At 42.2% G+C, this 25,101-nt stretch overlaps 1 protein-coding gene across 2 annotated transcripts in view; it reads right to left on the reverse strand.

Annotated features, from left to right (window-relative positions):
- Positions 1 to 13,120, reverse strand: part of LOC139556964 (synapsin-2-like) — a 35,021-nt gene extending 21,901 nt beyond the window's left edge. The window contains exon 1 of one of the 2 annotated variants that reach the window (XM_071371170.1): positions 12,577 to 13,120. In XM_071371170.1, the coding sequence (XP_071227271.1) occupies positions 12,577 to 12,929 (353 nt within the window). In that variant the 5' untranslated portion in view covers positions 12,930 to 13,120. The remainder of the gene's footprint in view (positions 1 to 12,576) is intronic. The other variant, XM_071371171.1, reaches the window with a different exon arrangement.
- Between the last annotated feature and the right edge of the window lie 11,981 nt (positions 13,121 to 25,101).

Here is a 25,101-nt window from a genome sequence, read left to right on the forward strand (position 1 = left end):
TAATGCACGGAAACTTAAATTTGTTTTATCTAATTTCTACAAGGATGTGAAATGTGCAACCAGATGAAAAAAAACTCTAGACCACCTTTACTCCACACACAGAGACGCATACAAAGCTCTCCCTCGCCCTCCATTTGGCAAATTTGACCATAATTCTATACTCCTGATTCCTGCTTACCAGCAAAAACTCAACCAGGAAGTACTAGTGACTCGCTCAATACAGAAGTGGTCAGATGACGCAGATGCTACGCTACAGGACTGTTTTGCTAGCATAGACTGGAATATATTCCGTGATTCATCCAATGGCATTGAGGAGTATACCACCACAGTCACCGGCTTCATCAATAAGTGCATCAACGACGTCATCCCCACAGTGACCATAAGTACATATCCCACCCAGATGACATAGATTACAGGCAACATCTTCACCGAGCTAAATGCTAAAGCTGCCACTTTCAAGGAGCGGGACACTAATCTGGACGCTTATAAGAAATCCCGCTATACCCTCAGATGAACCATCAAACAGACAACGCTTCAATACAGGACTAAGATTGAATCCTACTACACCGGCTCTGGCGCTCATCGGATGTGGCAGAGCTTACAAACTATGACGGACTACAAAGGGAAACCCAGCCGCGAGCTGCCCAGCATACCAGAGAGCATACCAGACAGGCTACATGCCTTTAATGCTCACTTCGAGGCAAGCAACACTGAAGAATGCTTGAGAGCACCAGCTGTTCCGGAAGACTGTGTGATCACACACTCTGTAGCCGATGTGAGCAAGACCTTTAAACAGGTCAAAATTCACAAGTCTGTGGGGCCAGATGGAATACCAGAACGTGTACTCAGAGCATGCGCTGAATAACTGGCAAGTGTCTTCACTGACATTTTCAACGTCTCCCTGACCGAGTCTGTTAGACCTACATGTTTCAAGCAGACCACCATAGTCCCTGTGCCCAAGAAAGCGAAGGTAACCTGCCTAAATGGCTACCGGCCCGTTGCACTCATGTCAGTATCCATGAAGTGCTTTGAAAGGGTGGTCATGATTCACATCAACACCATCATCCCGGAAACCCTAGATCCACTCCAACTTGCATACCACCTCAACAGATCCACAGATGAGGCAATCTCAATCACACTCCACACTGCTCTTTCCCACCTGGACAAAAGGAACACCTATGTGAGAATGCTGTTCCTTGACTACAGCTCAGTGTTCAACACCATAGTGCCCACAAAGCTCATCACTAAGCTAAGGACCCTGGGACCGAGTCTAAAATATTTTCTGAACTCTATTTTCTTTAAATGGCATTGTTGGTTATGGGCTTGTAATTAGGCATTTCACGGTAAGGTCTACCTACACCTGTTGTATTCGGGCTGATGTTGAATCCTTTGATGTTGAACCCTTTCTACAGAGGGTTTGACATGTAAGCCGAAAGAGTTCTACCTGGAACCCAAAAGGGTTCTCCTATGGGGACAGCTGAAGAACCCTTTAGGAACCCTTTTTTCTAAGAGTGTGGAGTCATGCTAAATGTATAGGATGCAGATGCAGACGCAGATCATGTATTTTGACAAGGGAAATAACACTTCATAGCGTTATTTGCATTGTATACGGAAAGAGGAGTTTGATATCATAAAGATTTGTACTCTGCACAGTAAATGTATAGGCTAATGTATAGGCTAATGGCATTAGAGGGTGGCAGTGTCAAACGGTTGATTTGATATACAGTCCTGGGGTCAGTCTCCAAGCCATGATCTCTGCTAAGGACAGAGTAATCTACAGTACCAGTCAAAAGTTTGGACACACCTACTTTATTTTGACTATTTTCTACATTGTAGAATAATAGTGAAGACATCAAAACTATGAAATAACACATATGGATTCATGTAGTAACCAAAAAAGTGTTCATTATATTTAAATTCTTCAAAGTAGCCACCCTTTGCCTTGGTGACAGCTTTGCACACGCTTGGCATTCTCTCAACCAGTTTTATGAGGTAGTCACCTGAAATGCATTTCAATTAACAGGTGTACCTTGTTAAAAGTTAATTTGTAGAATTTCTTTCCTTCTTAATGAATTTGAGCCAATCAGTTGTGTTGTGACAAGGTAGGGGTGGTATACAGAAGATAGCCCTATTTGGTAAAATACCAAGTCCATATTATGGCAAGAACAGCTCAAAGGTCAGTCAATTCGGAACATTTCAAGAACTTTGACATTTTCTTCAAGTGCAGTCGCAAAAACCATCAAGCGCTATGGCTGTGATGAAACTGGCTCATGAAAGGAAGACCCAGAGTTACCTCTGCTGCAGAGGATAAGTTAATTAGAATTACCAACCTCAGAAATTGCAGCCTAAATAAATGCTTCACAGAGTTCAAGTAACAGACACATCTCAACATCAACTATTCAGAGGAGTGAATCAGGCCTTCATGGTCGAATTGCTGCAAAGAAAGGACACCAATAAGAAGAAGAGACTTGCTTGGGCCAAGAAACACGAGCAATAGATATTAGACCGGTGGAAATCTGTCCTTTGGTCTGATGAGTCCAAATTTGAGATTTTTCGTTCCAACCTCTGTGTCTTCGTGAGACGCAGAGTAGGTGAACGGATGATCTCCGCATGTGTGGTTCCCACCATGAAGCATGGAGGAAGAGGTGTGATGGTGTGGGGGTGCTCGCTGGTGACACTTTCAGTGATTTATTTCGACTTCAATGCACACTTAAACAGCATGGCTACCACAGCATTCTGCACCGATACACCATCCCATCTGGTTTGCGTTTAGTGGGACTATCATTTGTTTTTCAACAGTACAATGACCCAAAACACAGGTTCCAGGCTGTGTAAGGGCTATTTGACCAAGGAGATTGCTTGAGTGCTGCATCAGATGACCTGGTCTCCACAATCACCCGACCTCAACCCAATTGAGATGGTTTGGGATGAGTTGGATCGCAGAGTGAAGGAAAAGCAGCCAACAAGTACTCAGCATATGTGGGAAGCTGGTTTAGAGAATGTCAAGAGGGTTCAAAGTTGTCATCAAGGCAAAGGTTGGTTACTTTGAAGAATCTAAAATATATGTTGATTTGTTTAACACTTTTTTGGTCGCTACATGATTCCATATATGCAATTTCATAGTTTTGATGTCTTCACTACTATTATACAATGTAGAAAATAGTAAAAATAAAGAAAAACCCTTGAAGGAGTAGGTGTGTCCAAACTTTTGACTGGTACTGTATGTGGTGGACAATGGGAACAGCAGTGGGAGAGGATCATGTCAGAACTGACACCATGTCCTCTCATACACCTACAGAAGTCAGGACGTATTCACAAAAAGCTAGCATATCACCATCACTACGCCACTTAAAGACAAAGATCATTTTTACAATAAACTGACACAGTGAAATATTTGACCCATTCTGGGAGCAATTGCTTCTAATTGCGTTTTCATTACATTTGTTAAAAATATAATCAAAATAACGGAGGGATGATTTGTCATAATCACCGTCACTGAGGCAAGCTTTGGTCATTATACTACTATGCTATTTATTCTCCAGGTTAATCATGCTTTCAGAACATTCCTATAATAGCACTGTTTTCATCTCTGTCTAGCGCTCCTTGGCAACCACTAATTCAAATAGTCGAGGAGGAGAGAAGGGGAGAAAACGTAAATGCCTGTAGTGATATTGCCAAGTTACAGGGACTGTCAGCAACGACATTCACAACCATAATAATAAGGACATAATAGGTGTAAATTGTGAGAAAAACATTGTGGATTGATATCATTCAAAATTCAGAATGGTTTCTGTTTACCAGTGCTCATGGCCTAGTCTTTTTCTCCGGCAGTTGGTAGTGAGACTGGAGTATTCCTGTCTGATTCCATTTCAGTGTCTGTGCTAAATGCAGGAGACACAGGATACACAAAAGTTATAGCCTGATACTGTATATTGTCTGAAGTGGATAGCTACCTAACCATTGTATGGGTTAAATACTGTTATTGTTGAAACTGAATATCTGCTATTTGAGTATCCCAGACTCATAGACAACTAAGTGATTATGCATTCATCACATCCATGTCTGTAATTAGGCCTATGCTTTTCACGGTGACAGCGGGAACGTTTATGAACAATGAATCACCACCACAGACATTCTAATAAGGATTCGTTATTGGGCACTGAAAGAAAAGCTCATTTCTACACTCATCTGAGTAAAGGCCTATAGTCAACCAACTAATCCTTATGAAATACAACCACAACCTAAAAGGCCAATGATTAACGATGGCCAATGATTCAATGATAAAATCAATTGCCTAGTTAAATAAAGGTTAAATAAAAACAATAAAATCAGTAGGGCAATCAGACTGAGGCAAAACTCCCATAGCTCTCCTACTCCTCACACTCCCGACTCCCCTTCTCTTTGACTGATTGTTGTTTGAAAAAGAAAACGACAGATGCCAAATTACAACGGCTGAAAAAGAAACTGGAGGAGCAGCACAGAAAGATCGACACACGAGTCAAAAGGCCAGTAAGAAGAGACAAAAGGGTCTACCTGGAGGAGCTGGCAAGTGCAGCTGAAAATGCAGCAGCAATTAACCAGCAAGGAACAGTATACAAATTCACTAACCTAATCTGTGGCACCTCCAGAAGATTGAGACATAAACAATGGGAAAGCTTCAGGTTCTGATAACCCAGAGCTAAAATCGATCTTGGCTGCAAACATCCTTCTTCCACTCTTCACTGATGTCTGGATGAAGGGAAAGATACCTTCCGATTGGACAAAGGGAGTCATCATACAGGTACCTAAGAAGGTCACACTACCTGACTGCAACAACTGGGAGGGCATTGCACACTTCACAGTTCCCAGGAAGATCTTTTGCAAGATTATCGTACAATGAATGTCTTCAGCTGTAGACAAAGCTCAAAAGGAAACTAACAAGTGGGGTGTTAGGGGAGGAAGGAGCTGTACAGACCATATCTTCGGGCTCAGGAGCGTCATTGAGCAATGTAGTGAGTAGCAACGGCAGCTCTACATCAACTTTATCCGCTTCTAGAAGGCTTTCGACAGCATCCACCACGAAAGCCCATGGAAGAACTTACGAATTGATGGAATCCCCACACATGTTGTTAACATCATAATACAGTTCTACAGCAACTGTGGGAACAAACAACACAAGCTTTGCTGTGAAGTCTGGTCTTGATCACGGTTGTGTTATGTCAGCCTTACTCTTCAACCTGGCAATAGATTAGCTCATGCGTCAAACAACAGAAAATCAGGCAAGAGGAATACTATGGACCTTGTATTCTACTCTAGAAGACCGTGACTTCAGTGATGACCTGGTTCTTGTATCACACATTGGACTGGAAATTTTTCAGAGAAAGAGTTCAGAGACTCGATCCCAAGAATAGCTGTTCGTTGGAATACAGAGGGTAGACATAAGAGGCGGAGACAGAGCTCCGACAACATCAGCAGAGATGGGACATGGTGGAGAAGATGGTTAGAGACGGACAGAAATGGAGAGCCTTTGTTGCCGCCCTACCCGGAAGCAGGCGTGACGCGGATGAGTGATTGAGTCAGTGTTGTTCACCAATCCCAAAGAGTGTAAAATGAGAGAGGGCCTCAGAACCGACTCATATTGTAGACACATTAAATATACATGTGGTGCTTGGCCTGAGGCCGGCTTGGAGACTGAGCAGCAGGGCTTTCTAGTGGCTAAGTGGTTGAAACATGAAACAGGGAGGCTTCAATACTGAGCTGCACAAATCTTTCAGCTGATGGCTATGGGTTTTTGGAAAAGGTTTAGGAGCCAGAAATGACTGAAGTTTTCTCGAATAGAACATAGCTGTTTTGTATTGATGTGGTCTGCTGGTTTGAACACTGACACACACGGTTGCTTTTAATGTTGTTTTAAAGGTTATGTCATTTACTCAGATGTCTTCAATGTTTCCGTAACGGTTGACCTTTTGATAAACTCCAGACTTTTGATGTTTGGCATTATATGGTATTATTTAATGATTGCCAATACATTGACATATACTATAAGAAAACTATGATTTTCTTTCCTCTTAGGCCGTTGACTGCCTGCTTTTATGTGGAGCCAAAAGACATGGCGTCCTTTCAAATGACATCAAATGAGTATGATCCTTTTAGTATTGATCTGGGTTTCTATTACCTAAATGGGCTAAATCACTCGTGATGCAACTTGAATTTAAATATCGAGCATTACTTTAGGCTTAGGCTACAGTATATCTGCAGTGCAAGCATAGTGGTCATTTTTGTTAAACGGAGCTTGCACGGATTTAACATATACACAAATATAATAAATGCATCTGCAGTATGCCAAATTCCAATAAATGTAATGTGTCCACTCTGCCCATGTTATTGTAGTAGCACCCATTTTGCATGGTGAGATGAATCATGCACGTACACAGGACTTAACCTTGAATAGCCACTATCCATCAAGCAGCATGTCATCCAAACACAGATATGTCCCTCAGGCTACAGTTGCCATCTGCATAGCCTACTGTGTATACACTATATACAGTCCATTCGGAAAGTATTTAGACCCCTTGACTTTATCCACATTTTGTTACGTTACAGTCTTATTCTGAAATTGATTAAATCGTTTTTTCCCCTCATCAATCTACAAACAATACCCCATAATGACAAAGCAAAAATAGGTTTTTATACATTTTTTGCAAATGTACAAAATAAAATGAACTGAAATATCAAATTTACATATTCAGACCCTTCACCTGAGCCAAATTTCGAGTCTCATAGCAAAGGGTCTGAATACTTATCTAAATAAGGTATTTCAGTTTTTTATTTTTAATACATTTGCAAAAAAAGCTGAGTAGATTGATGAGGATTTTAAAAAATATATCAATTTTAGAATTGTGGAAAAAGTCAAAGGGTCTGAATACTTTCCGAAGGCGCTGTATACAAAAGTATGTGGACACCCTTTCAAATTAGTGGATTTGTCTATTTCTGCCACACCCATTGCTGACAGCTATATAAAATTGAGCTCACAGCCATGCAATTTCCATAGACAAACATTGGCAGTAGAATGGCCTTACTGAAGAGCTCAGTGACTTTCAACATGGCACTTGTCATAGGATGGCACCTTTCCAACAAGTCAGTTCGTCAAATTTCTGCCCTGCTAGAGCTGCTCCAGTCAACTACAAATGCTGTTATTGTGAAGTGGAAACATCTAGGAGCAACAACAGCTCAGCCGTTGGGACCGCCAAGTGCTGAAGTACGTAGTATGTAAAAAATAGTCTATCCTCGGTTGCAACACAAACCACCAAGTTCCAAACTGCCTCTGGAAGCAACATCAGCACAAGAACTGTTCGTCGGGAGCTTCATGAAATGGGTTTCTATGGCCGAGGTTTCTATAAAACTCGCCGCCATTGGACTCTGGAGCAGTGGAAACGCATTCTCTGGAGTGATAAATCACGCTTCACCATCTGGCAGTCCAACGGACAAATCTGGGTTTGGCAGATGCCAGGAGAAAGGCATCTGCCTCAATGCCTAGTGCCAACTGTAAAGTTTAGTGGAGGAGGAATAATGGTCTGGGGCTCTTATTCATGTGTTGGGATAGGCCCCTTAGTTCCAGTGAAGGGAAATCTTAACACCACAGCATACAATGACATTCTAGACGATTCTGTGCTTCCAACTTTGTGGCAACAGTTTGGGGAAGGCCCTTTCCTGTTTCAGCATGACAATGCTCCCGTGCACAAAGCGAGATCCATGGTTTGTCGAGATTGGTGTGGAAGAACTTGACTGGTCTGCACAAAGCCCTGACCTTAACCCCATCGAACACCTTTGGGATGAATTGGAACGTCGACTGCGAGCCAGGCCTAATCGCCCAACATCAGTGCCCGACCTCACTAATGCTCTTGTGGCTGAATGGAAGCAAGTCCCCGCAGCAATGTTCCATCATCTAGTGGAAAGCCTTCACAGAAGAGTGGAGGCTGTTATAACAGCAAAGGGGGGACCAGCTCCATACTAATGCCCATGATTTTGGAATGAAATGTTTGACGAGCAGGTGTCCACATACATTTGGTCATGTAGTATGTCTAAGGAGAATCAGCTGAGGACCCACGTAACAAGAGCAAAGTCAGGGTCTGCACGCTCTTGCAGTAAGCAGCAGAAAGGTGTTTCTTTGACTGTTTCTTTGTTATTTTGTATTTGCCCAGTTTTAGATCACCGTTTTAAATAACCGAATGCAATTATTTAGTAGATCAATTAAATAGAAAGCGCAGTGTTGAACTAGTCCCCTAATTTCTTTCAGGAATATGGAGTTAGCTGTCTTTTTTATTTATTTATTGTGGACACCGTTTTACCTGGCACAAAGTCATCAATATCTTTCAACACAGATCCAGTACAGCAGGGAGTTTCTTCTCCAATGGAATAAACCCCCAAATGCCAATCCTCCCTTAGATTTGATCTACCCAAACCTTAATGCATTTTATCCTTTATTTAACTAGGCAAGTCAGTTTAAGAACAAATTATTATTTACAATGACAGCCTAGGAACAAGGGGTTAACTGCCTTGTTCAGGGGCAGAACAACATATTTTTACCTTGTCAGCTCTGGGACTTGATCTAGCAACCTTTTGATTACTGGCTCAACGCTCTAACCACTAGGCTACCTGCCGCCCCCATAATACTGGTCAAAGGGATTCTACCAGCGAGCTACACCGCAAGATGAGAAAACGGGGTAAGAGGGTTAGTCCGGGAAAGGGCGAAGCGTCAGTCTCTGTTTCGCATTCAAGCAAATGCCAATTATTTTCCTAACAAAACTGATGAACTGCAAGCCCATGTATGTTTCAACATGAATTCAGAGATGCCTGTATTCTGTCTCTCACGGAGACATACTGTAGCTTAAGGATACGGATTTGGACTCGGAGCTGGTGATTGGCGGGTTTACATCCACTCGAAAGTCTTTTTGATGAATGCAGTGTCTTTAGATGGAACAAACCCAGAAAAAGCCCCGGAACTGACAACATACTGTAGGTATCCGCCTGCTCACGTCCTGTGCAGAGGAGTTAGGCCCTATCTTTAATTATGTCTTTAAGTTATCACTCAGCCAACAGTCTACTGTGATTCCAGTCACCAAGAGCAACCACCCAAAGGTTCTTAATGACTGAGTTCAGATTCACAAAACCTTCTTAAGAATACCTTTCTTCTTAACTGTCATTTTTTCCTTAACTATAGATTTAAGAAGAAAGTTAAGCAAAGTTGCTATTCCTTAAAAAAGGTTATTGGAAATGTTTTTGTGCTATTTTTTATGCTTCTCCTTGAGCAAAAAGTTAAGAAGAAATTAGATTCTTGAAAATAAAGTTATTGGAAATGTTCTTAATTCCAAAATAGCTAAACCCTTGACTTAAACTGGAATTTGTCTTCAAAACAAAGGTTGTAAAAGTATGCTAGACATTTATAGAATAAATTATATCTTGTTTGATGATTCTGTGACAAACGGTGAATTAGTTATTGATTTATACAGCTTTAAATTGCATTTTTAAGATTTTATGTATTTCCATCAAATCAAAACTGGATTTTTTATTATAAAAAAACATTGGAAAAGTATGCTAGACATTTATAGAATAAATCATATCTATTTTTATGTTTCTGTGAATGAATTAGTTATTGAATTTTACAATTTTAAATGGCTTTTGGTGAATGTCTGTTAAATGCCTCATGAATGTCTGATGAATGTCCGAATGTGTGAATATAAAACCAACTTTAGCTCGCTGTTAAAAGTTAGCTAGCGTTACTCATGCACTAATCAATATGTCTTGCTTTGCAATGTAGCTGGCTAACAATACAGCCCTCACCTTATGCATTGATTCAGTACGCTCCTCCTCTGTCAATGCAATTTTCTTCTTGTCATTAGTCCAAATTTGCACTGAGTGATTAACACAGTGTCAAGTTACTTTTCGATGTATTCCCGAAAACCTGAGGTCGCCATCCAGGTACAAAGTAGCCAGGGGGTGCGGGTGCACCCAGGTGAAACACCACCAACATCATTGCTTGCTTGCATGACCTTTGCACAGTCAAAAGAAAACGCCATGCTTGCTAACTTGGTTAGCTATGTGACTGTCAGCTCTTTTTTATAATCAAGTAAGACAAAAAAATGAACGTTTAATCAGTACTGAGTGAATAAACAACAACAAAAACATCCTGTCATCACTAGACTGTCCATTTAAATTGGGTCAAGAGAATGCATTCATGAGAGGGTTCATAGCGTAAGCGTTAATGTCACTGCCATGGAATCTGATGGGTTTCCACTAGTTACCATAGCCACACAGTAAAAATGGTCTATATTGTAAAAATGTGTCTTAATTTAAGGTTAGGGTTGGGCACAAGGTTAGCAGTGTGGTTACCATTAGGGTTGAGGTTAGGGTTAGCTTTCAAATCAGATTTTAAGAAGAGAAATGGTAGAAATAGACGGGATTTAGGACTTTGTGGCAGTGGTAACTAGTGACGACCAATACAAAGGTCCTGGGTTCGCTTTTCGGATGAGACATTTTAGCATTCTCTTTCATGTATAGTTTTGACACCTCCTCCCAGTCCCAACAGACACACACACCAGCCCGCATACGCACGCACGGTGTGTGCTTATTTTCAATTATTAGGTTGCTCTTAAAAGAGCATTGTCGAGTGGCAATGGACAGGGACTGTGGGGTGTGTACTTCTGTGCGCGTTTGCTAATAGTGTGTGATTGCGGACCGCAATTTGGGGCGTTCCTGCAACCCATTGGTTCCTGCATAACCCCCTCCCCAGGCTGTAACACAAGAAAATGTGGAATACCTCAAGGGATATGGATACGTTCTGAAAGCACTGTATACATCATTTTAATAGCAGGACACGGTAAAGTCCATTATTCCATTGAAAAGTGTGAATTAGGCTGTTTGAGAAGGTTCGAATCCTAAGCAACCTGCGTAGACATTGTTTGAAGTACAATATATCACCATAGCTACTGTAGTAAGTCAAAGTTTTGGGCTGGAAAACCTTGGTAGAGCATGGGTGAGGTAGGCATTGGTGCTCATGTAAATGTCCTTTCTTTTTCGGGACCAATACCTACTTCTCACTTGAAATGTAATTATTTGTTTTTAATATATCATAAGGGTGTTTCCCCCCCCAAGTAGAGGTCCAACTCTGGAACTTTGATATACCCATAGAGTATATTATGTGCAACTATATAGAAAAATTTGCCAAACTGGTAAAGCTTCATGTGACACCAATTTTGGGTTTGTAGCACCTACAGATGAAACATGATGGAGTCTTAAAGGAGGCTTGGGTAAGGCCAAAATGTCACAAATATTCCAACTTCAATGAACTATTTCTGAATTATGCTTTAAGATACAAATGTAAAATATTTCAACAATCGTTCCTCCAAAGAACCCTTCTATGGATTCCATTTCGTAATAAAATAAAATGTAAGCATTTTTCTGTTCTAGTTTCTAGAGGAATCAACCATAAGTCAACCTTTTCACTCACAACACTGCAGTTGCCTTAAATTATGCAGAACATTAGGAAAAAGAGGCTGGATTTAAAAGTAGATCTCGATCTGCCTCCTCCCCTGCCTCCCCCTCCTCAACACACAGCATTAGAGAGAGGAGTCTGTCTGGACTAACATTGTCATGCAGAGCACACATCTCATGTTCCACTCAATGTTTTAAGTGCTACACCTCGCCTATGTGTCACTTATGTTTTCCATTAATGCATCCTATAACGATGCCATGTCTGTGGGAAAGGGAAACCTCATTGATGACTGGACATCACTGCAGTCTTTACTTAATAGAGAAAAAACAAACGCATTTCCCATGCACTCTACTGGTTGTTGAATATTCATGGCATTGGCTTTCTCCACAATGATGCAAATCCAGGTTGGAGTTCACTGGGTTGATCAGACGAATCAATTCAATTGGTTTATGTCTTGCGCACACACACAGGTGGTTGCAGGAAACTGAGCTAATATACAAAATAGCAGCAGAATGCACACGGGTTTCTTGGAACACCAAGTCAAACCAATGATTGAGATTAAAAACAACAACTCCTCAAAATATATTGGATTTTCGTCCTGCCGCAAGGCCAATCTGTAATTTAGAAAAATGTCATGTCAAAGGGGGCATAAACCAATTACTGCAGGAACCACAGTACATGGGTGAGGCAAGCCATAAAAAGACTTCCCGGTGCTGTAATATCATTAAGATGGTGAGTCAGTCAGTGGACCTTGTTTCCTCCTCTCCTCCTGAGCACTGCATCTGTTTTTTGTCATTAGATAGACATGCACTGGCATCAGACGACTCATGCAAGTACCCTGATCAAATCTGACCTGCAGAGCTTGATGGACACCAGACCTGTTGGCTGACAGGTTGTTTGAACCTTTACTTTACCACAAGCTAGGTCCAACTGAGAGCTCCTCTTTTCAAAAAGGAACCTCAGCAGAATATCTATTTTACAACAGTGACCTGGCCAAGAGGACAGCTTCGGTGTTAGAAAACACAAACAACATATACATCAACACATGAATAATTCACGTCTTTCACATCACATCTTTCTACAGCAAGACACAGCACGTTGCTCACCATTCCTGCTGTGGTTCATCGATGACCAGGAGGATCTTGAACTTCTTGGGTGTCGTGACCGCGGATTGCTCCACCAGTCCTGCTGAGGCAGCAGTCTGCTTGACTACGTTGGTTATGGAGCTGAAGAAGCCTGCCCCGCTGGACTGGGACGGCTGGGGTTTCCTCTCCGGGGCCAGGGAGGGGGTAGGGGAGGTGACGGGCGGCGTCGACCCCACCGTGGGGGATTTGGGTGGGGCTGCTGTAGCTGGGGGAGTCGGCTGAGCGGGATCAGGCCTCTGGAGGTCCGTCATGTAGCCATTGGGCAGGTTGGAGATGAAGGTGCTGTCAGAGAGACGCCGGCGCAGGTAGTTCATAGCTGGAGGGCTGTTAGAGCAGACGGATCAACGACGGCTGGATATGAAGAGTCCTTAAGGGGATGGTTGAGTCCAGACGGTGTCACCTGAGGGTCGGATTAATTTGCAGAAGATGCCACTTCCCAGTGTGCAGCTGGTTGAAGGCTCAGCTCTTCTCCATGCAAACTCCCAGTGAATGTAATGTGTTTCCTCCCAGCTCAGCCGTGCATCCTCAGAGCTCCCCTCACTGTGGCCGTGACGCTATTCTTCCCCTCAGCCAATCGCCTGCCTCTCTGCCAGCCTGAAAAAGATGCTCACACTCTCCACCCCTCCTCCACTCTCTCCTCCCTACTCCCACTCACTCGTATCGTATGCGTGTCTGCCTCCTCTACCCCTCCCCCATTCTTTACTGCCTCACAAGCGTTACATCTTTTCGTACTTCTGCAAAAAAAAGGGGGGGGAAGAGGGGTTTCCAATGGAAATACCCGGGGTAGAAATATAGAGGAAACCTCCAATACAGACTGCACCCTTCTCTCTCCTTATGTTGCCTCCCTGTCCTTAGCTGCCTGTGGCTAATACAGCTTTGAGGATGTAGAGAGAAAATGGCTGTTTGGTCTGGTGTCGGTGTGGACAATGGAGCATGCTGTTAAAACCCCTTCCTTTACGTTGTCATGTGATGGATTTATCCTTCATCGTCAAACAGCCGATTTAGCTGAGGAAAGTCCCCATGCAGCCATTCGGATTCATCCAAGTGGACTTAGAGTTGTTTTAAATTTAAACACAGTACATTTTTGGTAAATATTGACATATCTTTACTATTGCACATGACCAGCATGATTTTTTATATAATGTGGGTGTGTGTAGGTCTGCATAATGTATGATTGGGGAGCTTTGCTCCTGCTGTAAATAGATTAATTCCCATAATGCCATGCTATCTAATACATTTTTCATATAGGCTCACACAGTCATTTCTATGGCTTTGATGGTGGAATGAAATATAAATGAGTAGGTCAAATAGGAGACAATTGACTACAGCACTGTATAATATTTGGGGTAGAATTTGTAATAGTGTTTAGGAAAATCTACAAAAAAAATGATAATGGTTTGCATACAAAACGTAAAAAGACTCAAATGTCAGATTCCAATAAAAGTGCCTATGGTATTGCTGTATTTGCCGGTAGCCTATCGTGACCTTGGGACCTTGGGATAAGGTTCTATCTGCGCAAAGAATATATCTGTGTTATTGAGCATCGAAGTTTTCACATCTCAGAACTCTTTTGTAATGAATTCTTATTTCATAACCCATTAAGGTCCTCATCTTAAAGATAGGCCTACCTAAAGTGCAGAGTATCAAAATCCTGAGACATTTGTAAAAAATTTTTTTAGGGGGGTGCAATTGCAGATAGAACCTTATAGTTCTGAAATGTCAATCTGGGTTCAGTAATAAGGTTCTATCTGGCACAAAAATGTGATTTTCATGTGTAGGTTGAAATAATACTGTGAAATTGTGAAAAGTATGATAAGGCCCTTTTAGAGTAAGAGCTATTTGAAAAGATTGCCTGAAATTTCTGCCTGTTTTGGTGGGATGGAGTTTTGGCCTGCCTGGTGACAGACATCACCAGGCAGTAAATTAGTTAACAGACCAATAAGAAAGAGAGTTCCAAACCTCTCTGCCAATTTTCAGTTTTCCCCTCGCCACTCAGAGCTAGGGTTACAAAGATACTGGTAATTTACGGAAGCTACTGGAATCTTTGGTCATTTTTGTAATTAACAGGTTATCTATGGCAATCTATGGTAACTTTGGTAGTTTAAACTTCAATAACTTCAAAACATTTATTCATCTATAGTATGAATTGTTATATCTGTGTCTATATTGTCCATGAGTTTCTAGTGGTTCAAGAGAAAATAGCCTAATTAATGAAAAAAGCAACAATTGCATTATTTTCAATTAACTCTGCAACTCTTGCAACTATCCTGAACAAAAATACAAATGCAACATGTAAAGTGTTGGTCCTATGTTTCATAAGCTGGAATAAAAGATCCCAGAAATGTTCCATACGTACAAAAAGGTTATTTCTCTCAAATGTTGTGCACACATTTGCTAACATCCCTGTTAGTGAGCATTTCTCCTTTGCCAAGATAATCCATCCACCAGACAGGTGTGGCACATCAAGAAATTGACTCATTACACAGGTGCACCTTGTACTGGGGACAATGAAAGGCCACTGTAAAATGTGAAGTTTTGTCACACAACACAAAACCAACAGATGTCTCAAGTTTTGAGGGAGTGTGCAATTGACTGCAGGTATGTCCACCAGAGCTGTTGCCAGGAAATTGAAAGTTAATTTCTCTACCATAAGCCGCATCCAACATCATTTTTTGAGAATTTGGCAGTATGTCCAACTGGCCTCACAACCACGTGTAAACCACGTGTAAACACGCCAGCCCAGGACCTCTACATCCATCTCCTTCACCTGCGCAATCGTCTGAGACCAGCCACCCGGACAGCTGATGAAACTGAAGAGTATTTCGGTCTGTAATAACGCCCTTTTGTGCAGAAAAAACAAACAAATTCTGATCGGCTGGTCCTGGCCCCCAAGTATGCCCAGTCATGTGAAATCCATAGATTAGGGCCTAATGAATATATTTCAATTGACTGATTTCCTTATATGAACTGTAACTTGGTAAAATCGTTGAAATTGTTGCATGTTGCGTTTATATTTGTTCATTTGTTCAGTATATTTACTGATTTCACAACTGCCACCAGTTTGGCGTCAAAACATTTACAATAAAGGCATATTGACAGGTAATAAAATAAATAAAAAATATAAATTATATTTAATACCGAAACCCTCATATTTAACACCAGTGATATTCACTAAATAGATCGTTTATATTTAGGATAATATTTAACAGTTTTGCCATTCCATTTTTTACATTTTTAAATATTCTTATTTTATCATTTTATGTATTGTGACAAGGCCCCAAAAAAATCACACACAGCGCCTTCAGAAAGTATTCACAAACCTTAACCATTTCCACATTTTGTTGTGTTACAGCCTGAGTTAAAAATGTATTACAGTTAGATTTTTTTGTCACTGGCTTACACACAATACCCCATAATGCCAAAGTGGAATGATGTTTTTAAAATATATTTTTTAACAAATGCATTCAAAATGAAAAGTTGAAATGTCTTGAGTCAATATTCAGCCCCTTTGTAATGGCAAGCCTAAATATGTTCAGTAAAATATGTGCTTAACAAGTCACAGAAAAAGTGGAAGGGACTCACTCTGTGTGCAATAATAGTGTTTAACATGATTTTTGAATGACTGCCTCATCTCTGTACCCCACACATACAATTATCTGTATGGTCCCTCAGTTGAGCAGTGAATTTCAAACACAGATTCAACCACAAAGACCAGGGAGGTTTTGCAATGCCTCACAAAGAAGGGCACCTAGTGGTAGATGGGTACAAATAAAAAAAAGCAGACATTGAATATCCCTTTGAGCATGGTGAAGTTATTAATTACACTTTGGATGGTGTATCAATACACCCAGTCACTACAGATATACAGTTGTCCTTCCTAACTCGGTTGCTGGAGAGGAAGGAAACCGGTCAGGGATTTCACCATTAAACAAAATAGTTTAATGGCTCTGATTGGAGAAAACTGAGGATAGAACAACAACATTGTCATGTCTCCACAATACTAACCTAAATGACATAGTGAAAAGAAGGATGGAAGCCTGTACGGAATACAAATATTCCAAAACATTAATCCTGTTTGCAATAAGGCACGAAAGTAAAACTGAATACAAAGCGTTATGTTTGCGGCAAATCCTACACAACACACCACTGAGTACCACTCTTATTTTCAAGCGTGGTGGTGGCTGCATCCTGTTATGGGTATGATTGTCATCGGCTAGGACTATGTTTTCTTTTTAGGAGAAAAATAAACAGAATAGAGCTAAGCTCAAGAAACATCCTAGTGGAAAACCTGGTTCAGTATGCGTTCCAATACACTGGGAGACAAATTCACCTTTCAGCAGGACAATAACCTAAAACACAAGGCCAAATATACAATGGAGTTGCTTACCAAAACGAAATTGGCTTGAAAATCTATGTGAAGACTTAAAAATGGCTAAGAAATGAGTAACAACCAACTTGACAGAGCTTGAAGAATTTTAAATAGAACAGTGTGCAAAAACTGTACAATCCAGGTTTTCAAAGCTCTTAGAGACCTACCTAGAAAGACTCACAGCTGTAATCCAAGCCAAAGGTGCTTCTACAAAGTATTGACTCAGGGGTGTGAATTATGTATTTCATTTTCAATAGATTTGCAAAAATGTGCTAAATCACACTTTGTGTGTCGATGGGTGCGATTTTTGGGTGCGAAGTATTCCCAACTTTTCAAGGGAATACTTTCTGAAAGCACTGAATGTGCAGATATGTGCACCACGTCTTCGCTCTCTCTCTCGCTGTGCTTTGTGTGCATCATGTGCCTCTTGCTAACAGTCCCTCAAATGGCAAGGGGCCGAAGCTCATTGGTTGAACTCTAATTGCTAGGGGGCTGGCCCACCTGGGGGAAAATGTAGGTAAAATGCTTCCAGAAAAACTGTTGCTTTTAAACTAGGGATTTCGTAGCTAATTGAGGTAAAACCGTAATTCTGCTCATAGATTCTGCGTGTATGAACTACACATTGACGCATCCAGCCCAATAAAGCGTGAGGTTCAAAAAAATACTTTGTAGTTTCCTAAGTTCTGGAGCATGTCTTTAATAGTTAAACAGAAATGATTTGATATAAAAAAGAGATAAAAACATATGCATTGGACCGTTAAAATTATTTACATTTCAATAGAAATGTACAGACATTTAATTATTAAATAAAGAGAATACCCTTCCTTTCTAATCACATCATCAAATGTAGCAATTCATGTTCATCACATATTTGTTCAAGCGATAATTCACTAAAATGACAAAAACACTATATCCTATGGATAACTAGCTTAGCTTTGGATAAGTAAACTGATGCCTATTTGCATCCTCGCTAGTGATGTTACCCCCCCCCAGCAGACTACAGTGTAAAACAGGACAATAGCCACAACACTATTAAAAAACATATGTAGCATTTTTTTTGCAGACATCTGACAAGCCTTTTTAAAAACCATGGAGCTGTTCTCTTTCAAGTGCACCTTATCGTCAATCACCACCCCGAGGTATTTGCACGAGTCCAACCTTTCCACAGGTCATGCAGTTGCATCCTTCCACCATCACCTGGGTCATGGACTACCTCACCGACAGGCCGCAGTGGGTCAGACTACAGAACCACTCGGTCTCAGACCACATCATCACTAACACAGATGCCCCACAAGGGATGGTTTTGTCACCATTCCTCTTCACTCTCTACACAGCAGACTGCCGGCACTCCCAAGCCACCTGACCACAGGAGATGCGCGCACCTTCGTCCTGAGGTCACCAGCTCTTTGGTTTTAGACGCATTCAGCTCCAGTTGGTTTTGGCTTCCCCATGCCACAGATTAGGATGTTTCCTCCCTGCATATGGTGCCATCATCCTTCGTGATGCAGCCTACAATGGCTGAATTGTGTGAAAACTTTTGTAGGTGACAGGTGGCTTGAGAGTGTGAGGTAGTCCATTATCCAGGTGATGGTGGAAGGATGCAACTGCATGACCTGTAGTTTGCGGGTTAGAAGATGGGGCTAGATGGTGTTGAAGGCACTAAAAAAGCCAAAGAACACGATGGCCACCTAAGGAGCAACTCTATGTGAATAACTCATTTCACACTGTCATACGTGGACCTAAGAGGTGCTCTTTCCTTCAGGTAATGTTATTAAATGTCATGCTGCTCCGCCACAGCTCTAGGCTATATGCTGCACAGAGTGTAGAACACATTGTAACTAGCGGCAGAAAATGTATCTCCATGGAAACTGGGGTGAGAAATCTGCTATTATCTCAGGTAGGGTGATACGTGTAGAGATGGTGGATTGTAAGCGTAGTCAGGCCTGATTTAGCCAGAAAGGAAGGACACAAGTCTTAATGAGTAGGAGCACAACAGTGGCTAATGCGAGGGTAGATAATTATGCAAACAACACTAGTAAATTACAGTATAATATTATGATCATCCCTAATCACAGCGCAATACACGCATGGCCTACATTGGGGATGGGGGGGGGGTCCTGGTCCAGTGACTGTCAAGCCAAAACCTTAACAGGTAAGCCAAGCGGTCCAAACCTCTTGACAAGGTTGCTAGGTGTTAGGTTAAGGTTGCTACATTATAGTTATGTCTTCATTTTAAACACGCTCATGAAAACATAATCCATCATGATGCAGTATCTCTATGAGTTAAACACATAATATCACATGGCCTAATGACCCTTAGGCCTTTAGTGGCAAGGATCCCATACTCATAAGATTTTAGATAATGAGCTGCATACCATTCATAATGCACACCCCCATGAGTCTGGTTCCTCTCATGATTGTTTTCCTTCCAGAGAGTATTTCCTTGCTATGTGCTAGGTAGCTTTCTCTGCTGTTCTCAATTGTTTTCCATTCCGGGCCCACTGTCTGAAACATTTAAAACAATTATATGAACTTCCTACATCAGAGATCAACATTTTAAGAGTAAAATATGTGCTCAATATCCACTGTAAAGGACATTTCACAATATCTTACAACAGCATTTCCAAAATATGAGACATTTTGGCCTTCTTGTTGTTATTTTCAATTTGTTAGCTAGTTGCTTTTCAGACCCCCAGAAAGCTAGTGGTGTGGTAGCCCATTCACACCGCTAAATAGGGATAGGGATAGTGTTCCCACACAGCCATATCTCCATGTTACAGCACTTGTTTATGGAAGACAGACGGTTCTAATTAATTATCTGGCGCGCTCGAAAGAAGGGTAACTGGGGAAGAAGTGTAGCAGAAGTCCAATTTATCGGCTGGAGGCACACAGCCATATGGATCTGTGAAAACCTGCTACATTAAGTGTATATTTGTTATTTGAAAGATTATTCCTCGCTGATATGAAAGATGAGTTCCATATGTTTCTAAAACTGTATCGCAAGCGATGATTATGTCATGGTTCCACCTGTCACCAGAGGGCGGCAGAGACTGTCCTAGAGACATTAACGACACTCAGGTGTGTTCTATTTACTCACTATGATATCCCTGTTAAAAGAGGTGTGATTTCCGTTTGTCTCCTGAGTGAGTTTTCGAGACTTGGTGTTCATTGTTTTCCCAGTGTTACTGTGACCCTTCCGTTACTGTTTCTCAGTAAAGTATTATGTTTATCCTTAACCACTGATTCCACATCTGGTCTCCTCTCTGCACCTGGGTCCAACCTCACTATGTCACAGCAAGCTTCCGCCCACAACAGGGACCCAGCAGAGATCACCCAGATCAGGAATGTTGTAACCCACCAAGGAGCACTGCTGGGGTGGCAGCAAGAATAACTCTTCCAGATATCAGAAATCCTCCTGGCACTTACCGACTCCCTCCAACCACAGTCCAACCCCAACCCAAGAGGAGCCAATGCCCAAGTCTCATCACCCAGTGCTACAGGCGTTGCCATAGTTCTTCCAGGGAACCTGCACCGGGAACCCAAGATCCCAGCCCCCGAGCGGTATGACGCCACCCGGGAGGATGTAAGGGTTTACTCACTCAGTGCTCTCTGGTGTTCGAGCTACAGTCCTCCTCGTTCCACACCAATCGGGCCATGATCGCATACATAATCTCTCTACTCTTGGGCAAGGCCCTGGCATGGGCAACGGCGATGTTGGAACAGCAGCCACCATCCTGCAGCTCCATATTAGCCTTCACTGCCGAGCTGCGACGAGTCTTCGACCACCCTGTTGGCGGACGAGAAGCGGCCAGCTGACTGTTCAACATCCGCCAAGGGGCCAGACCAGTGTCTGACTTCGCCATTGTGTTCCGCACCCTCACCACCAAGAGTGGGTGGAATACAGAGGCACTGGTCACCGCTTTCCACCAGGGGTTGTCTAATTCCATCAAGGATGAAATTGTCTCTCGGGAACTGGGAGAGGACCTCGAGTCCCAGATAACGCTGGCAATCAGAATCGACAACCAGCTCCGAGAACGCATGAGACAGTATCCCGATTTTCTGAGCACGTCAAGCCCCCTGAACCCAGCATTAAGGAGCTCATGCAGCTGGGACACACGCATCTGAGCCCACAGGAGCGTGACAGGCACATGCGCGAAGGCTGCTGCCTCTACTGTGGAGGTCTTGGCCATCTCCGTGCTACATGCCCAGAGCTGACGGGAAACGCTAGGGCTCGCCAGGACGAGGGGAGACCCTGACGAACTGTGCAGTTACCTCCCGGCTACCCAGTCACCATCTGGCACTACCCGCAACCCTCCACTGGGACAACCGTCAGCACCAGATTCAAGCCTTCGCGGACTCCGGGGCCGCAGATAATTTAATTGATCAAGACTTCGCCAGAGAATTACAAATCCCCTGCATGACATGCCCCATCCCTCTGCAGATTCAAGCCCTCGATGGATGCCCCATTTGCTCCGGCAAATGCGACCCTACCCTACCAAATTCACATAGAAATGTGAGTTATAGATATGTCATTCTCATTGAAAGCAAATCTAAGAAGTGGTAGATCTGTTCTATGTGTGCTATATCTATGCTTCCCGTTTTTAAGAAATGTTTTTACGTCTTTTACTTTTAGTTTTGTACACCAGCTTCAAACAGCTGAAAATATAATATTTTTGGTTATGGAAAATACTGTATATTTCACGGCGGTTTAGATGGTAAAATAATTATCTACACCGGCTATTCCCAAACTGGGGTACTGCCGTCGGGGGTACGCCAAATAAAAAAAATGTGATTCACATTTTCAAACAGTCCGTTTTGATTTTCCAACGGTGCTATACATTTGAGTGATGTTTTTTTCTCGCCTGAGTACCCTCATTTCACTGCCAAAAATAAAATAAAATCTAGTGTTAAGCGAAATAACAACACAATGTCAAATACAGGTAGCCTAGTCAAATAATGAACATCCAATCACGTTAACCGTTACTCTCTCCACTAACAGTCCATATGTAGCCAAACGTAGCTGCTGCTCATTCCGTTTGCTCGAAAATTGATAAATGGTTAAAAAATGTAAGGAGCGCGTCCATAGAGACACATACCAGCTCTACTGGTGGAACTGCTACTACCAGCAGTAGTACACCTGCACCTGTCGACGCCACAAGTTGTTCTGCTTCCACGAGCACATCCAATGCTAGCATCAGTAATTCTATGTGTCCATGCTAGCCCAGCTAGCAGCCGAAGAGCTACTGCCCCCTTACCCGGGAAAGCACCAAACAACAGATAGGGACGTTGGACCATCGAAGAGGCGCAAGCAAATATGGTGAGAACTACATTGATTTGGGGTTCACTTATATTGGGAGTAGCCACAGTGTGTTATACAGTGGGGCAAAAAAGTATTTAGTCAGCCACCAATTGTGCAAGTTCTCCCACTTAAAAAGATGAGAGAGGCCTGTAATTTCCATCATAGGTACACTTCAACTATGACAGACAAAAAGAGAATTTTTTTTCCAGAAAATCACATTGTAGGATTTTTTATGAATTTATTTGCAAATTATGGTGGAAAATAAGTATTTGGTCACCTACAAACAAGCAAGATTTCTGGCTCTCACAGACCTGTAACTTCTTCTTTAGAGGCTCCTCTGTCCTCCACTCGTTACCTGTATTAATGGTACCTGTTTGAACTTGTTATCAGTATAAAAGACACCAGTTCACAACCTCAAACAGTCACACTCCAAACTCCACTATGGCCAAGACCAAAGAGCTGTCAAAGGACACCAGAAACAAAATTGTAGACCTGCACCAGGCTGGGAAGACTGAATCTGCAATAGGCAAGCAGCTTGGTTTGAAGAAATCAACTGTGGGAGCAATTATTAGGAAATGGAAGACATACAAGACCACTGATAATCTCCCTCGATCTGAGGCTCCACGCAAGATCTCACCCTGTGGGGTCAAAATGATCACAAGAACGGTGAGCAAAAATCCCAGAACCACACGGATCCCTTAGTTTACCAATGCCTGAGATATAGTACTGAGCTTGACCTGCAGAGAGCTGGGACCAAAGTAACAAAGCCTACCATCAGCAAGGGCATTGAAGATGAAACGTGGCTGGGTCTTTCAGCATGACAGATGCTACAATTCTCAAGTTTTGAGGGATCGTGCAATTGGCATGCTGACTGCAGGAATGTCCACCAGAGCTGTTGCCAGATAATTGAATGTTCACATTTCTACCATAAGCCAGCTCCATTGCCATTTTAGAGAATTTGGTAGTACGTCCAACCTGCCTCACAACCGCAGACCACATGTAACTACGGCCCAGGACCTCCACTTCTGGCTTCTTCACCTGCAGTATCATCTGAGACCAGCCACCCAGACAGCTGATGAAACTGAGGAGTATTTATGTCTGTAATAAATCCCTTTTGTGGGGGAAAATGAATTCTGATTGGCTGGGCCCAGCTCCCCAGTGGGTGGGCCTGGTTCCCAAGCCAATGCCCTCCCAGGTCCACCCAATGCTACACCCCTGCCTAGTCATGTGAAATCCCTATATTAGGCCTAATGAATTTATTTCAATTGACAGATTTCCTTATATGAACTGTAACTCAGTAAAATCATTGAAATTGCATTTATATTTTTGTTCAGTTATATACAGTACCAGTCAAACGTTTGGACACTCCTACTCAATCAAGTTTAATTTCATTTTTACTATTTTCTACATTGTAGAATAATAGTGAAGATATCAAAACTATGAAATAACATATAGAATCAAGTAGTAACCATAAAATTGTTAAACAAATCAAAATGTATTTTGGATTTTAGATTCTCCAAAGTAGCCACCCTTTGCCTTGATGACAGCTTTGCACACTTTTGGCATTCTCTCAACCAGCTTCTCCTTGAATGCTTTTCCAACAGTCTTGAAGGAGTTCCCACATGCTGTGCACTTGAAGACTGTCACGCACTGACCTTAGAGATCCTTTTTATGTCTCTATTTTGGTTTGGTCAGGGCGTGAGTTGGGGTGGGTATTCTATGTTCTATGTTTTTTAGTTCTATGTTTTGGCCGGGTAGGGTTCTCAATCAGGGACAGCTGTCTATCGTTGTCTCTGATTGAGAACCATACTTAGGCTGCCCTTTTCCCACCTGTGTTTGTGGGAAGTGGTCTTTGTTTGTAGGGCACATAGCCTTTAGCTTCACGGTTTGTTTTTGTAGTGTTTATTGTTTTTGTTCGGCGTCTTTTTCCCTAATAAAAGAAAATGTAGGCTCACCACGCTGCACCTTGGTCCTCTCCTTTTAACAGCCGTGACAATGACTGCTTTTACTTCACTCTGCGGTCCAACTCATCCCAAACCATCTCAATTGGTTTGAGGTTGGGTGATTGTGGAGGCCAGGTCATCTGATGCAGCACTCCATCACTCTCCTTCTTGGTCAAATAGCCTTTACACAGCCTAGATGTGTGTTTTGGGTCATTGTCCTGTTGAAAACAAATGGTAGTCCCACTAAGCGCAAACCAGATGGCATGGCATATCGTTGCAGAATGCTGTGGTAGCCATGCTGGTTAAGTGTGCCTTAAACGCTAAATAAATCACTGACAGTGTCATCAGAAAAGCACCCCCACACCTCCTCCTCTATGCTTCACGGTGGGAACCACACATGCGGAGATCATCCATTCACCTACTCTGCATCTCACAAAGACACAGCGGTTGGAACCACAAATACTTGAACTCTGTGAAGCATTTTTTTAAGCTGCAATTTCTGAGGCTGGTAACTCTAATGAACTTATCCTCTGCAGCAGAGGTAACTCTGGGTCTTCCTTTCCTGTGGTGGTACTCATGAGAGTCAGCTTCATCATAGCGCTTGATGGTTTTTAGGTCTACACTTGAAGAAACGTTCAAAGATATTTACATTTTCCTGTTTGATTGACCTTCATCTCTTAAAGTAATGATGGACCGTCGTTTCTCTTTGCTTATTTGAGCTGTTCTTGCCATAATATGGACTTGGTCTTTAACCAAATAGGGCTATCTTCTGTATACCACCCCTATCTTGGCACAACACAACTGATTGGCTCAAACGAATTAAGAAGGAAAGAAATTCCACAAATTAACTTTTAACAAGGCACACCTGTTAATTG

This window comes from Salvelinus alpinus, chromosome 28, assembly GCF_045679555.1.
Source record: "Salvelinus alpinus chromosome 28, SLU_Salpinus.1, whole genome shotgun sequence".
Taxonomy (NCBI): Eukaryota; Metazoa; Chordata; class Actinopteri; order Salmoniformes; family Salmonidae; genus Salvelinus; species Salvelinus alpinus.